We start from the raw sequence: 12,299 nt of genomic DNA, 5'->3' as shown, positions 1-12,299 counted from the left end.
TTGGAATTTCATGTCTGTGTAGATTCCTCATACATATGAATTTAAATTTGATTTTCTTCTGTTACTCTGCCTCGTGTAAATTTAATTCTTAGTCCAGCTAGAAGGATCTTGGACAGAAGAAAATTTCATCCTCCCTAACGTTATAAAGAATCACAAGACAATAAAGATCTGTGTCTAAGAAAAGTAATGTTACTTTTAAAGTCTCCATTTCTGCTTTGATTCTAGTGACTCCCTTCTCAATGGTTAATTATAATCTCTAACTTTGCTTTTTTCTTTCCCTTGATTTTATGATTTTATCAAGTATGTTGGTATCCTTAAACAACTGTTCCATCTTACCTGCTCTTGAACTTTATAAATATGGAATTATACTAGTCTTTTGTGACTTGCTTTGTTTGCTGAAAATTATGTTCCTGTGATCCATCATGTTGCAGCTGTAATTCATCATTTTCACTACTGCATGGGGTTACCTTGTATGAACATACCAGGTTATATTTATTTATATTATATTGAATTTAGTTTTCTAAATTTCTGCTAATCTGCTAGGTTTGCAAGAATGTGTCATTTTAGTTTTAATTTGCATATTTCTGCTCACTAATGACACTGACAATCTTTCTACCTATTAAATGGATATGTGATATTCCTTTTCTTAGAAGTACCTAATCAAGTCTTTTGGTAATGTTTCTACTAGGATACTAAAAGAAAGTTTTTTACTTTTTGATTTGTGAGGATTTAAAAAATATTTTTGGATATTATTTCTTTGCCAATGACATGTATTAAAAATATCTTCTCCCAGTTGGAAGCTTGAAATTTTACTCATCTCAGTATTTCTGTTGAACAGAAGTTCTTAACGTTAATGAAGTTAAATATTTTCTTTTCTGATTTGTGCTTTTTCTGTCATATTTGAGAAATATTTCCTTCTCTCCAAAGTCATAGATATGTATGCCTATCTTCTTTTAAAACTGTGTATGTCCCATGTAGGCTTTCTAGTCACCTGAAATTGGTCTTTGTGTATGTGGTCAGGGAGGGGTCAAATTCTATTTCACTTTTTTTAACCACGTGTATGAATCCATTGTGCAGTATATCTTTTTAAAATTTATTTCTATTATTGTCATTACTTCTAATTTTTCTTTATCTCCACAAGACAGTCTATATTGTTATTATTTTTATTTTTTAGTATAATTGCAATTGATTTTAATGTGGAAATATCAACCTTCACCATTTGCTTTACTATCATTTGTTCTTGTATCTCAGATACTTTACCTGGGATCATTTTTATTTTGTTTCAATTATATCTTTTTAAAATTTTCTTTAGTAAGTGTGTCTGCTGGAGTCAAATTTTATTTTTTTTAAAAAGACTTTATTTATTTGAGAGAGTGAGAGAGAGAGGAGCGGGGGGGGCGGGGAGAAGCAGGCTCCCCTCTGAGGAGGGAGCCCCACACAGGGCTTGATCTCAGGACCTTGGCAAGGAGCCCGATATGGGACTCCATCCCTGGACCCTGGGATCACAACCAGAGCCAAAGGCAGACGCTTAACCGACTGAGCCACCCAGGCACCCTTGTTCGAGTCAAACCTTAGTTTCTGAATGCCTGAGAACACACTTATTTTGTTCTCCTAAAAAATATTTCTGCTATATTGAAATTTGACAGTTAAATCTCTCTCAGCATATCGAAGATTCTGTCTGCCATCTTGATTTTTTGTTACTATTGAGAAGTCAGTTGCTGGTCTGCCATCTATTTGAAGGTTATCTATATTACAAGCTTGACTATTTTTATGATTGTGTCTTCAACTTGGGTGTTCTGCTGTTTCACTATAATAATTCTAGATGAGGCTTTATTTTTATTTGTACTCCTTGAAATTCATTTGGCTACCTAAATATATAGCTTGGAATTTATTTTATTTTTTAACTTTTTTTTTTTAAAGATCTTATTTTTAGGTAATCTGTACGTGGACCCAACATGGGGCTGGAACTCACGACCCCGAAATAAAGTGTTGCATGTTCCACTGACTGAGCCCTCCAGGCACTCTTATAGCATGGAATTTTTATTTAGCTTTGGAAAATTCTTAACCTCCTCTTAAAATATTACCTCTGCCTCATTCTCCCTTGCGTTTCCTTATGGAACTTTGATTAAACACATATAAACATTTTCTATTAATCTCTATTTTTTGGCTTTCTCTTTCTCTCCCTCTCTCTCTCCCTCCTCCTTCTCTCTCACTCTCCCTTTGCTTCTCTTTATTTCTGCTGCCTTTGAATGGTTTCTTCAGATATACCTGGCAATTTACTAATTCTTTCAGCTGTGTCTCATCTTCTATTAAAACCACTTAGCACCAAAGTTTGAAATAGGCAATTACTTTTGTTTTACAATTCTTTGGGGAGGCAAGCTTATTTCTTGTTACAGGCACTCTAAGTACATAGCCTTTAGGTCCCAGGTCTATTCTAGGAGGTATTCTCATGTTAGACTCTCCTCTTGGTTGACTCTAGGCTACAAAACCCAAGGCTCTAGTTCACATAGTTCATCAAGGTGAAAACTGCTTTTAGGGGGTCAGTTTTCTTCTCTGGGTTCCCAACCCACTTATTTTTTGACTTCCGAGTACTTCTTACTATGATACCAGTTTGTTGATGCATCTGTTAAAAGTGATTTAAAAATATGTTAAGAAATAGTTAGGCTTTCAGTGAGGGGGTCAAATAGGATATTTAATGCCTAGGACAGCCAGAAACAGAAGTTGGGCACTAAACATTTCATGAACACAATGATCTCTTTAGTGTCTCAGGATATCCTATGATGCCTGTCTGAAAGATCTTTATGTAATTAGTACTCTGTAAGTACTTGTCAGTTTTAATAACAGAACTTGTATGCACGGAAACATATGATTTAAATTAACGAACCTGATATGCGGTTTTGGATTCCCTTTAACTTCACAGTTGAGCTTCACCTTTTTCTCCTCAGAATTCAAAGGGAACATCACATGACTTGGTTCTTGAATAAAAACAGGGCCATGCAGTGTGTAGTCATCTGAAATGAGGGGAGATAATGCCCAAAAATGAAGAACATCTTCCAAATACGAACAATAACAGGAAACAACTAACAAAATGAAAATAAGAGTGGTAAAATAACAACAACAAAAAATAACAACAGATTTAGTTTCAGCCTTTAGGTGAAATTTCCCACTGAAGACTAATCCTTCATAGATTATAATGAAGTGGAGACACAGACTCTCCTATTTCATATTGACAACTTATTTTTATTAACAATTTCCAGAATGCCTGACATTCCCTTTCCTTTCCTCTTACTTATTGTTCCATCTGCCTTTTGCTCACCCTTTTACTTTGTTTACATTTTGTGCCTTCTACAGCTCTTGTGCTGCTGTCGTCCTGGGAGACCATCTAATGTCACAAAGTTAAAAATTTCTCTGCTCTGTAATGGGATAATATAATTGGAAACAAGCAATGATGATTTCATAAATACATTAATAATGGGAAACATCTCTGTACTGCTAAAATATGTATAAAAGTTTCTTAAATTGTCTATGTAAGTAAAGAACAACCTAGAGTCATGATTCTCAAATTACCTGGTAAATGACCAGCTTGTTTTTTTTCCCAGCCTATTAGGGATCCATATGAGGGTATGTTCGTGTAAATAGCATACAGCTGGAACCATGTGACTCAGCACACAAATTCAATAACACCCAAACTAGTCTATAGCTAGTTCAATGATACTTGAGTATACAATGATGTATGAGTTTCTAAATGCTTTCTCTCAATTAACAGTGACTAGATGTATGAAACTTACTTTATCACAAAACAGCAATAAAGTTTAAAGACTGGAATAATCCACAAACCAAACTTGAAGTAGCAGTATAAAGTACATGTTTCTAGAGTATACAACATAATAAAGATTAGTCAAAATGCATCTCACCACCTATGCCCATGAAAGTGATTTTCATTCTTCAAAATCCAGTTCAAGTTCTTTTTCTTTTTTTATCTTAGAAAGCTTTTCTCAACCTTTATCTTCGTTGTTTAGCCACATGATTCTTCAATTATATTTCCCTCTAGCCACTTAACTTTTTCTATCAAGTGTATCTGTACCTTGCTTTTTCCTGCTTTGGACAGTAAGCTCCTTGAGAGCATGATGTATCGTACACATTTTGGTATGTTCTGATACCAATACCAAGTACAGTAGCTTATACATAGAAGATCATTATAAGGATTTGTTCTATTTGTGTGTAATTTTTAATGTATTCAATCAGCTGACGTAGGCATTGCCTGATGAATTTCCAGAGAGAAGGGCCAGTGGCTTTGATATAAAATAATACTGAATATCACCCTGGAGCTGACAATCCACTCCCTGCTTAGGTGTGATTATTTTGAAGAGTGTGAATTGCAACTGCTATCCTGGAAAACCCTTATAACCAGCCTTTGTTGATAGGTGATAAGATGAGAGTAAATTCATGCAGATGTATCAGGACTGAGGAAAAAGAATAAAGCTGGTTTGGGAATCTTGGTGAAGGACAGGAAGTAAGGTAATTTCTTTTGAGGCTTATAACCCAGGCTTAAAAACATCCATATGTTGAGGCTGGGATAGAAGAAAATGTAAGGAGACAAGATGACAAAACAGAATTCTATTTTATTATAGAGGAGTAAGGACAGCCAATGACCTCATGGTAAGAAAAACAGGATGTGTTGGGGCGCCTGGGTGGCTCAGTTGGTTAAGCGTCTGCCTTCGGCTCAGGCCATGATCCCAGGGTCCTGGAATCGAGTCCCACATCGGGCTCCCTGCTCCGTGGGGAGCCTGCTTCTCCCTCTGCCTGCCGCTCCCCCTGCTTGTGTTCCTGCTCTCACTATGTCTCTCTCTGTCAAATAAATAAATAAAAAATTTAAAAAAAAAAAAAAAAGAAAAACAGGATGTGAATTCAGAAAAACCATGAACTGAGATTCAATGCCTTGGGTCAACTACTAAATCCATGACCTAGCTCTCCATCACTTAGTCTCTCTAGCCCTCAATTTTGTCATCTCTAAAATAATAGGATTGGACTAGGTCAGTGGTTCTATACTGGTTAAGAATGGGAAAGAATCCCTGAATATTTGCCCATGAACTTACATGCACATACATGTGAAATTTGCATTCAAAGATGACACGAATTATATTACCAACACCATCCTCTCTCCTTACTCGATGTATAAAATCTCACATTAATGAGACTTAAACAAAGAAAACAGGATCTGCCAAAGAACTCAAAAGCATAGAATGAAAGTACATAAACATCTATTTTTTTTTTAACACTCATAGTTTAAAGCCAGATACTTCAAAATCCGGATATTTACATTTCAGATTTTCAACAATTATATAGATAGTTTCAAAACAAATTTAAACAGTGGTCAAGGATTAGCTCAATTCAAATGTGAAGAATTATGTGAATTTTTGGCATATCTATTTAAGTAACAAATGTTACTTATCAAGATCACTAACATAGCAGCACACTTGGTGGATTTTTCTCTAAGAGAGAAATATTTCTATTGTTGTCCCAATTCCACAATTATGTGTGTATATATATATATATAATATCAATCATCTCAATTCATTGGTGTTCCCTGATTTGAATTTCATACAGAAATACACAGTCTATTACTAGTAATTCCAAATAAGAATAAAACATAATAATGATTATCCAGGATGCAGCTGAGAGGCTGTGGATTAACATCTGTACTATTTCTCAATGTATCCATGCCATATTTAAATAACAAAAATGGTATTTTTTTCTGTGTATTTTGTAACAAGAATTGATAATAACGATGCTTCGCATTCACTATAAATAACACATTTCATCCAAAGTTTTTATTTTCTCTTGGTTAACCAAGCTTGCTGCCTATAAATTAACATTAGCATAAAGGGAATGGTATTTCAGTTTTCATCTAAGGAAATCCACAGCCTTTCAAATATGAGCTGTTTGGTTTCAAAAAGATGGAGGGAGAGATTTTAGAAAGTTTAGCAATGCAGGTGTAGAAAACAGATAACCTAACTTTAAAAACTTTAGCCTAGAGTTACTACACTAACATTTTTGACAAAAAAAAAAAAAAAAAAGAGTTAAAGGGTTGCTTTGTTTCTCTCAAACCTTGAGGAAGCTGGGTGAAACAGAGTCCTCAGAATGAATTCTTAGATGAAACATGGAGGGAGGCATCAAGTAAGTTTGTTCTATTTTTGCGTAGTCGTGACAAAGTGACTTTCAAGTGTCTTGAAGGCTTGAAGGTACATATAAAACACTTTGCATTTGCCATTTGTAAAGCCTAGAAGATAAAGTTCACCCTTTTCTCTGTCATGGTAACTTGTTCTATGTAATCAGAGGGGTAGCCATGATTTTCAGCCTACAGAAGTAAAGGAGCATCTCAGAAAATGACAAAGGACAAGGTTTTAATAAGCCAGTATGTTTCAAAGTTAGACCGTTGACCACCTGCATTGTAATCATATCATGCAAGGATTGAGCAAGTACAGAGCTTGTTTTTCTAAATCCCAGTCCAGACTGACTGCACCAGAAAAATCCAGGGTCCATGAATTTGTCTTTAACCTAATTGAATCTGGGTGATTCTTTTGCACACTAAAATTTTAAAACTACTAACACAGATCCTTTTGTTCCTAGCTCTCCATTTCCTAAGAGCAGAACATCAACCAACACCGGCTTTAGACACATTCCTAAACTTTCTCTGTTGGGCAAAGTCAAACCAATTTATCTTTGCTTGATAACATTTAGAGAAGGACTTTTTAGCACATGTTTGGACTAACAGCTGAGAGGCAAGCAGATAGGAACAGAAAACGATAAAACTAACTCACACAAAGAAAATGGATGAATTTGGGTGGGAGGATGGGTTAGCCTGGTGATGGGTATTAAAGAGGGCACGTTCTGCATGGAGCATTGGGTGTTACACGCAAATAATGAATCATGGAACACTACATCAAAAACTAATGATGTAATGTTTGGTGATTAACATAATAATAAAAAAAGAAAAACAAAGAAAATGGATGGATTTGTCAAGGTACAGGACTTACGCTGAAACCAAGCCAATATTTCCTTAGAATACTCACAGTTGAATGCCAGCAGCTAAATGTGAGAACCCCCCAAGGGTTCTATGTGACAAAGAAGAGGCACTGATGTGACAAAGCAAAGGCATCCCCAGGGTGACAAAATAATCCACTGACCTATAGCGATAACTTACCCTCACTTGATATACATTACATTCTTGCTGTAACCACTACCCTTTGTTTATAAGAAATGAACCTCATTTAAGTGACAGGATGTTCGGATTGATGTTTTAACTTGTGGATTCCCAAAAGGGTGAAAAATCATCCCAATGACTCACTTAGCTTGGAGAAGTTAGGGCAATGGACTCACATTATTATCAGGGATCTCTCAGGGGAGCAGCAAGCAATTATTTTTCATCCTCCTGGAAATTCTTGAAAATCATGGTTAAGAGAAAAAGAGAGGAGCCAGGTTGCCAATAGCCCAGATACAGTGTTTCAAATTCCAGATCATTGATCCTAGCCCCAGCCTAGGGGATTTAGTGCAGAAGCTAATACTGGTACATCATGATTTCCTGGGTTCCCCTCTGCTTGGAAACTATCTGCCAGTTGGTCACTAGCCTACTTCTACAATACTACCTGCATTCCCTCAAGTTCCATATCACAGAAATTCTCATGGACTAGTTTCTGAGTAAACCACATATTTGTAAAAAGAAGAGAGAAAACCTAAACTTAGGAAAGCTCCCTCTCATGTTTCAACAAAGCCTGGGAAACCTTTGGGTTTTCAGAAAAGAGTAGAAATTTCATGACCAGAAATTTATTTAGGTTAAAGGTCAGACTACCCTTAAACTTTCTCCCCCTTTGTTCATCAAATACTTAAAGTTATTGGAAAACACTGTTCTTAACAAATGATTCTCAAACTCCTTTCCCCATTTGATTCTTTTCTTTTTAAAATCTATTTTTGGGGGGAGATGAAAATCAATGTTTGTCAGCCAATTTCTTCTTGCTTCCTCCTGTAAATGTTCCAGAAACAAAATGTAGTGTCAGGGCTACTCTTAAAATGTTTGGAGTACTGAAAGAGATGCATAGAATTGTAGAACTTTAGATTTAAAGAGATTATTTAATCTTGAATGTATTTTCCCAGGTCACAGACTAAAAATGTACTGTATCTGTAATGGAAACAAAAATGACTTTTACCTAAAAATAAAATTACCCTCTAAGAAATACAGTAATAAAACACCTTTCCACAGTTAGGTGTCAGTTATTTCATCTGCAGCTTTGGAAAATCAATGATATTACTGTTTTTTTTTTTTTTTAATTAATTGGGCCCATTTTGACATCTCCCCAAATTTCTCCCCTAGGCAAGCAAAATGCTGCTCAGTTAGGCTACCAGAAGCCAGATTAGGAAAAGAAATGGGAATGGATGGGTGGCCTGAGTTTTTCTGAGACCGAGAAGAGAAAACTATGACCGAATCTCAGGGGATCGTGTACTCAAGGAAGCAAAGCAGAGGCCCATGTATCAAGTACAGTGGAGCAAGTGTAGAGTGTAATCTCCATTCCAAGTGCAAGGTCAGGAAAAGACAACATGCATAAAGAAACAAGCTAGTGGGTAGGATGGCTTGGAAAAGTCCACTAATGCTAAATGTAGATCTTTTTTTAATAGGGCATCTGTAAACAATCCTAAAAGGTAGCCAGTAAAGGAAGGAAAGGCATTAAAGGCCTGAGCCATATCAGACAGCTGGTAGGATCTCAAGATAAATATTTCATAGAAAGCAACTTAGCCAAAAAAAAAAAAAAAAAAAAAAAATCAAGCTATGCCTAAACTTATTTCTCCAAGTGTGGTCTAGAAACCTCCTGCATCAATGTCACCTTACCTGGTGGTGCTTGATGAAAGGTAGATGTTTGAGCTCCTGCCAGACCTACTAGATTTTAACTACCAGAGCTCAGCACCACTGTTCATTATTGTGCATTCTACAGTTTGAAAAGTAGTACCTTAAGTTATGAATCGAGCACAGATGACTTTCAGCCCTAAACCAATTAAGGATACAGAAAAACAACCCTGCAGAGTTTTGTTCTATGTGCTAGATCACTCTGTAGCTACCATGTGGGATGGGGTAAAAGGCCACATGTCTCTAGCAAAGCCCTTAGGTCAATGCACTTCACTTCTGCTGGAAATATTTTTCATCTCTTGCAAACTCAGTGACTCAACTCTGCTGGGAAAGGACAAAAATGCAATACTCTGATCTCATCTTAGAAAACTAAAAATACCAGATTCGATTCTAGTTGTAATTGCTGTGGAGTTCCCAGGTGTTGCACCTGGGGGTTGTTTAGGCCCTTAATCCTAATGGCAGGTATGAAGTGCTGCCACAACAGTCAAGAATCTAGGACTGTGATATATAGTCAGTCTTCCTACGACATCAAATAGGCTTTTGATTAAACACCTGGTCTTAGGCAGAAACACTTAAATGGCAACAATCTCAATTCAGGAAGTAGACTCTAGGACACCTAATGGGGAACACAAGGGTTTGAGTGTGAGCTCAGAACATGAGCTTGTGGGTTTAGATGGGAGTTACATCTGGGTCACATCTGGAAGCTAGATAGTTTGTTACATTATACACGCACAGAAGCATCCTGATGCAAACAAAAGTGGCTTTGTCATGCTGTATTTTTTACTCTGCATCCTGTGAAGCCCTTGACCATTCAAGAGCATCAATGCTATGTTTGTAATCAGTGTGAACATGTTGCCTTATTGGATTGCAGACCAAAGCCACTTCACCAGGGACAAGGAAGGGGTAGTTCTTCTGCTAAACTGGTTTGTTGGGTGTGCTCCCAGAGTCACATTCGTATTTTACTTTCTCCCTCTCGGCACTTGCATCAATGGGGAAGCCCAATGGGAAGAAACATTATTCATTCTGCCACCAGAGTGTTCTAAGAAAGACATACACAGGGTCCACTCTATTGTGCTGGCTGGGAGTCTTCTCCTCCAGCCTTTCTCACAATCATGGAGATTCATTTTGGCTAAGAAACTGTAAGGTCAGCAGCATCTAAGTGGATGAAAATTACTCACAAAATGTATGGACAATCACCTATGGTAATTCAAAAACAAATGAAATACTCTTAACTGGTTTTCTAGAATATGAATATTTTTTCCTCCAAAATTGTATCATTGATTGTAGAAATGATGACTCGACAGCTGTCAAACTATCATTACAAATACAATTTAGTGTTGTTAGTCTTTCAACATAAATAGCAAGGGATGTTCAAAGGCCCCACACAAGTGCCTGTGTGTGACACTAGCCCACACACAGCATTTTTATTGAATAAGGATCTGCTTTGTTCCATTTGCTTGTTCAGTTGAATAGAGCAGAGGCAAAACAAACATGAGAGGAGACAGACATGCCTGCTTAAAGGACAAGATATTTCTTTCATCTGTCCTTGCTTCCACCTTCCTTCTTTTAACCCCCTTTCATGAGCATTTTAAACAGGAAGGAACAGAGAAGTCTGCAGACAGCCGGTATATGTTTGAAGGCAGAAAGTGAAAGAAAGTCCAAATGAGAAATGAACCCTTCTCCTACTCTTTGTTTCCTGCTGAACAGAATAGTGCTGTTGTCATCATACATTTTGTCACACATAATGAGGACCTAATTGTATGTAATGCCAGATATTAGAAATGGTGGTGAGGTGTGGGAAGTGTGAGGAGATAGAAGTTGTCTCTGTTGGGGAAAAAAAAAATCTGCATTGCTGAAGGAAACATTCATAGGGGTGGCAAAGAACAACAAGGGGGAATGGGTCAGCATATCCTACTCTGAACCCTGACTCCAAATCCTGACACATTTCAGGAACAATGGATTCATTGCTCCTTTAAATATAAGTACATGGGTGATTCTGACGTCAAGTTCCAGTTATGAAAATAAAGATAAATTTCAACAAATGCAAATATTCTGCAACTCATTTTGAGGCAAAAACTGACCTAAAGGGATGTGAGGCTATATACAGCCTTAGTGTGAATATTGCTAGAGAATTATAAATGTGTTTGATTATGGAGTACTGACCCAGACTCAGCTGGGGATGTTATGTAACACTGGGTATATTTTATGGACCATATTCTGTTTCTAAGCTCAGAAAAATTCTTAATTCTCAAGCATTTCTGACCCAAACAGTTTCTGATCAGAGTGTATTAGCCCACATGATGTGCCAATATCGATAGTGTAGGTAGAGCACATATAGTATGCAAAGTAGACACCATCCTGCCCTCATGGGGTGTGTTTTCTAGGGGGACTGCCAGATGATAATCAGGTAAGTTTATCTTTTACTTAATAAACTTTATTCTTTAGAGCAATTTTAGGTTTACAGAAAAATTGAACAGAAAGTACATAAAGTTCCCCTATATCCCTTCTCTCCTGCTCACAATGACCTAGTGTGCAGTTAGCTAGGTATGAGCAGGGAAACCTACAACCACCGCAAGAACACAAACAGCTGGAAGAGTCCCCAGGGAGCATGCATGCACCCTGACCCATAATTGCTGTCCTAAAGTAACTCATAGCTTCATTATAATATATTTATATTGCAGATTTTACTCCTCCCTCTGCCCTGAGCCCACCCAGGGGAAGGCTGCTATGACAGTTCCAATAAGGACCATATAAGTCCAATCTCCCCCTCCCCCAGACACCACCCAGGACACGTAGGAGGAGTTCCTTAGGTGATTGATTGGAGGTAATCTCAGTCAGACCTTCCTAGCTTTGCCCCATAAACCACGCAAGCATAAAAAGAAAAGACACCCCTAACCTCTAACCCTGGGGGCAGTTGCCACCTCTGGGCCTGCTTGAGTGTGTATTTTCTCTTTAACCGCTATAAATTCTTCCTTACAAGTAGAGTTTGGCTCGGGCGCCTGGGTGGCTCAGTTGGTTAAGCGACTGCCTTCGGCTCAGGTCATGATCCTGGAGTCCCGGGATCGAGTCCCGCATCAGGCTACCTGCTCAGCAGGGAGTCTGCTTCTCCCTCTCCCGCTCCCCCCTCTTGTGCTCTCTCTCTCACTCTCTCTCTCAAATAAATAAATAAAATCTTTAAAAAAAAAAAAAGAGTTTGGCTCCACCAAGATGTCCATTGACAGATGAATGGATAAAGAAGATGTGGTATATATATATACAATGGAATATTATGCAGCCATCAAAAGGAATGAAATCTTGCCATTTGCAACGACGTGGATGGAACTGGAGGGTATTATGCTGAGCGAAATAAGTCAATCAGAGAAAGACATGTATCATATGAACTCACTGATATGAAGAATTCTTA

At 37.4% G+C, this 12,299-nt stretch overlaps 1 protein-coding gene across 1 annotated transcript in view; it reads right to left on the bottom strand.

Moving 5' to 3' along the window:
• Positions 1 to 12,299, bottom strand: part of LOC102734275 (contactin-4) — an 805,863-nt gene that overhangs the window by 270,899 nt on the left and 522,665 nt on the right. Inside the window, exon 4 of the mRNA XM_081805865.1 lies at positions 2,885 to 3,011. Coding sequence (XP_081661991.1) covers positions 2,885 to 3,011 — 127 coding nt within the window. The remainder of the gene's footprint in view (positions 1 to 2,884; positions 3,012 to 12,299) is intronic.

This window comes from Leptonychotes weddellii, chromosome 1 (genome assembly GCF_054177405.1).
Source record: "Leptonychotes weddellii isolate Sample4059 chromosome 1, ASM5417740v2, whole genome shotgun sequence".
Lineage (NCBI taxonomy): Eukaryota > Metazoa > Chordata > Mammalia > Carnivora > Phocidae > Leptonychotes > Leptonychotes weddellii.
This window is presented reverse-complemented; position numbering and strand designations above follow the sequence as displayed.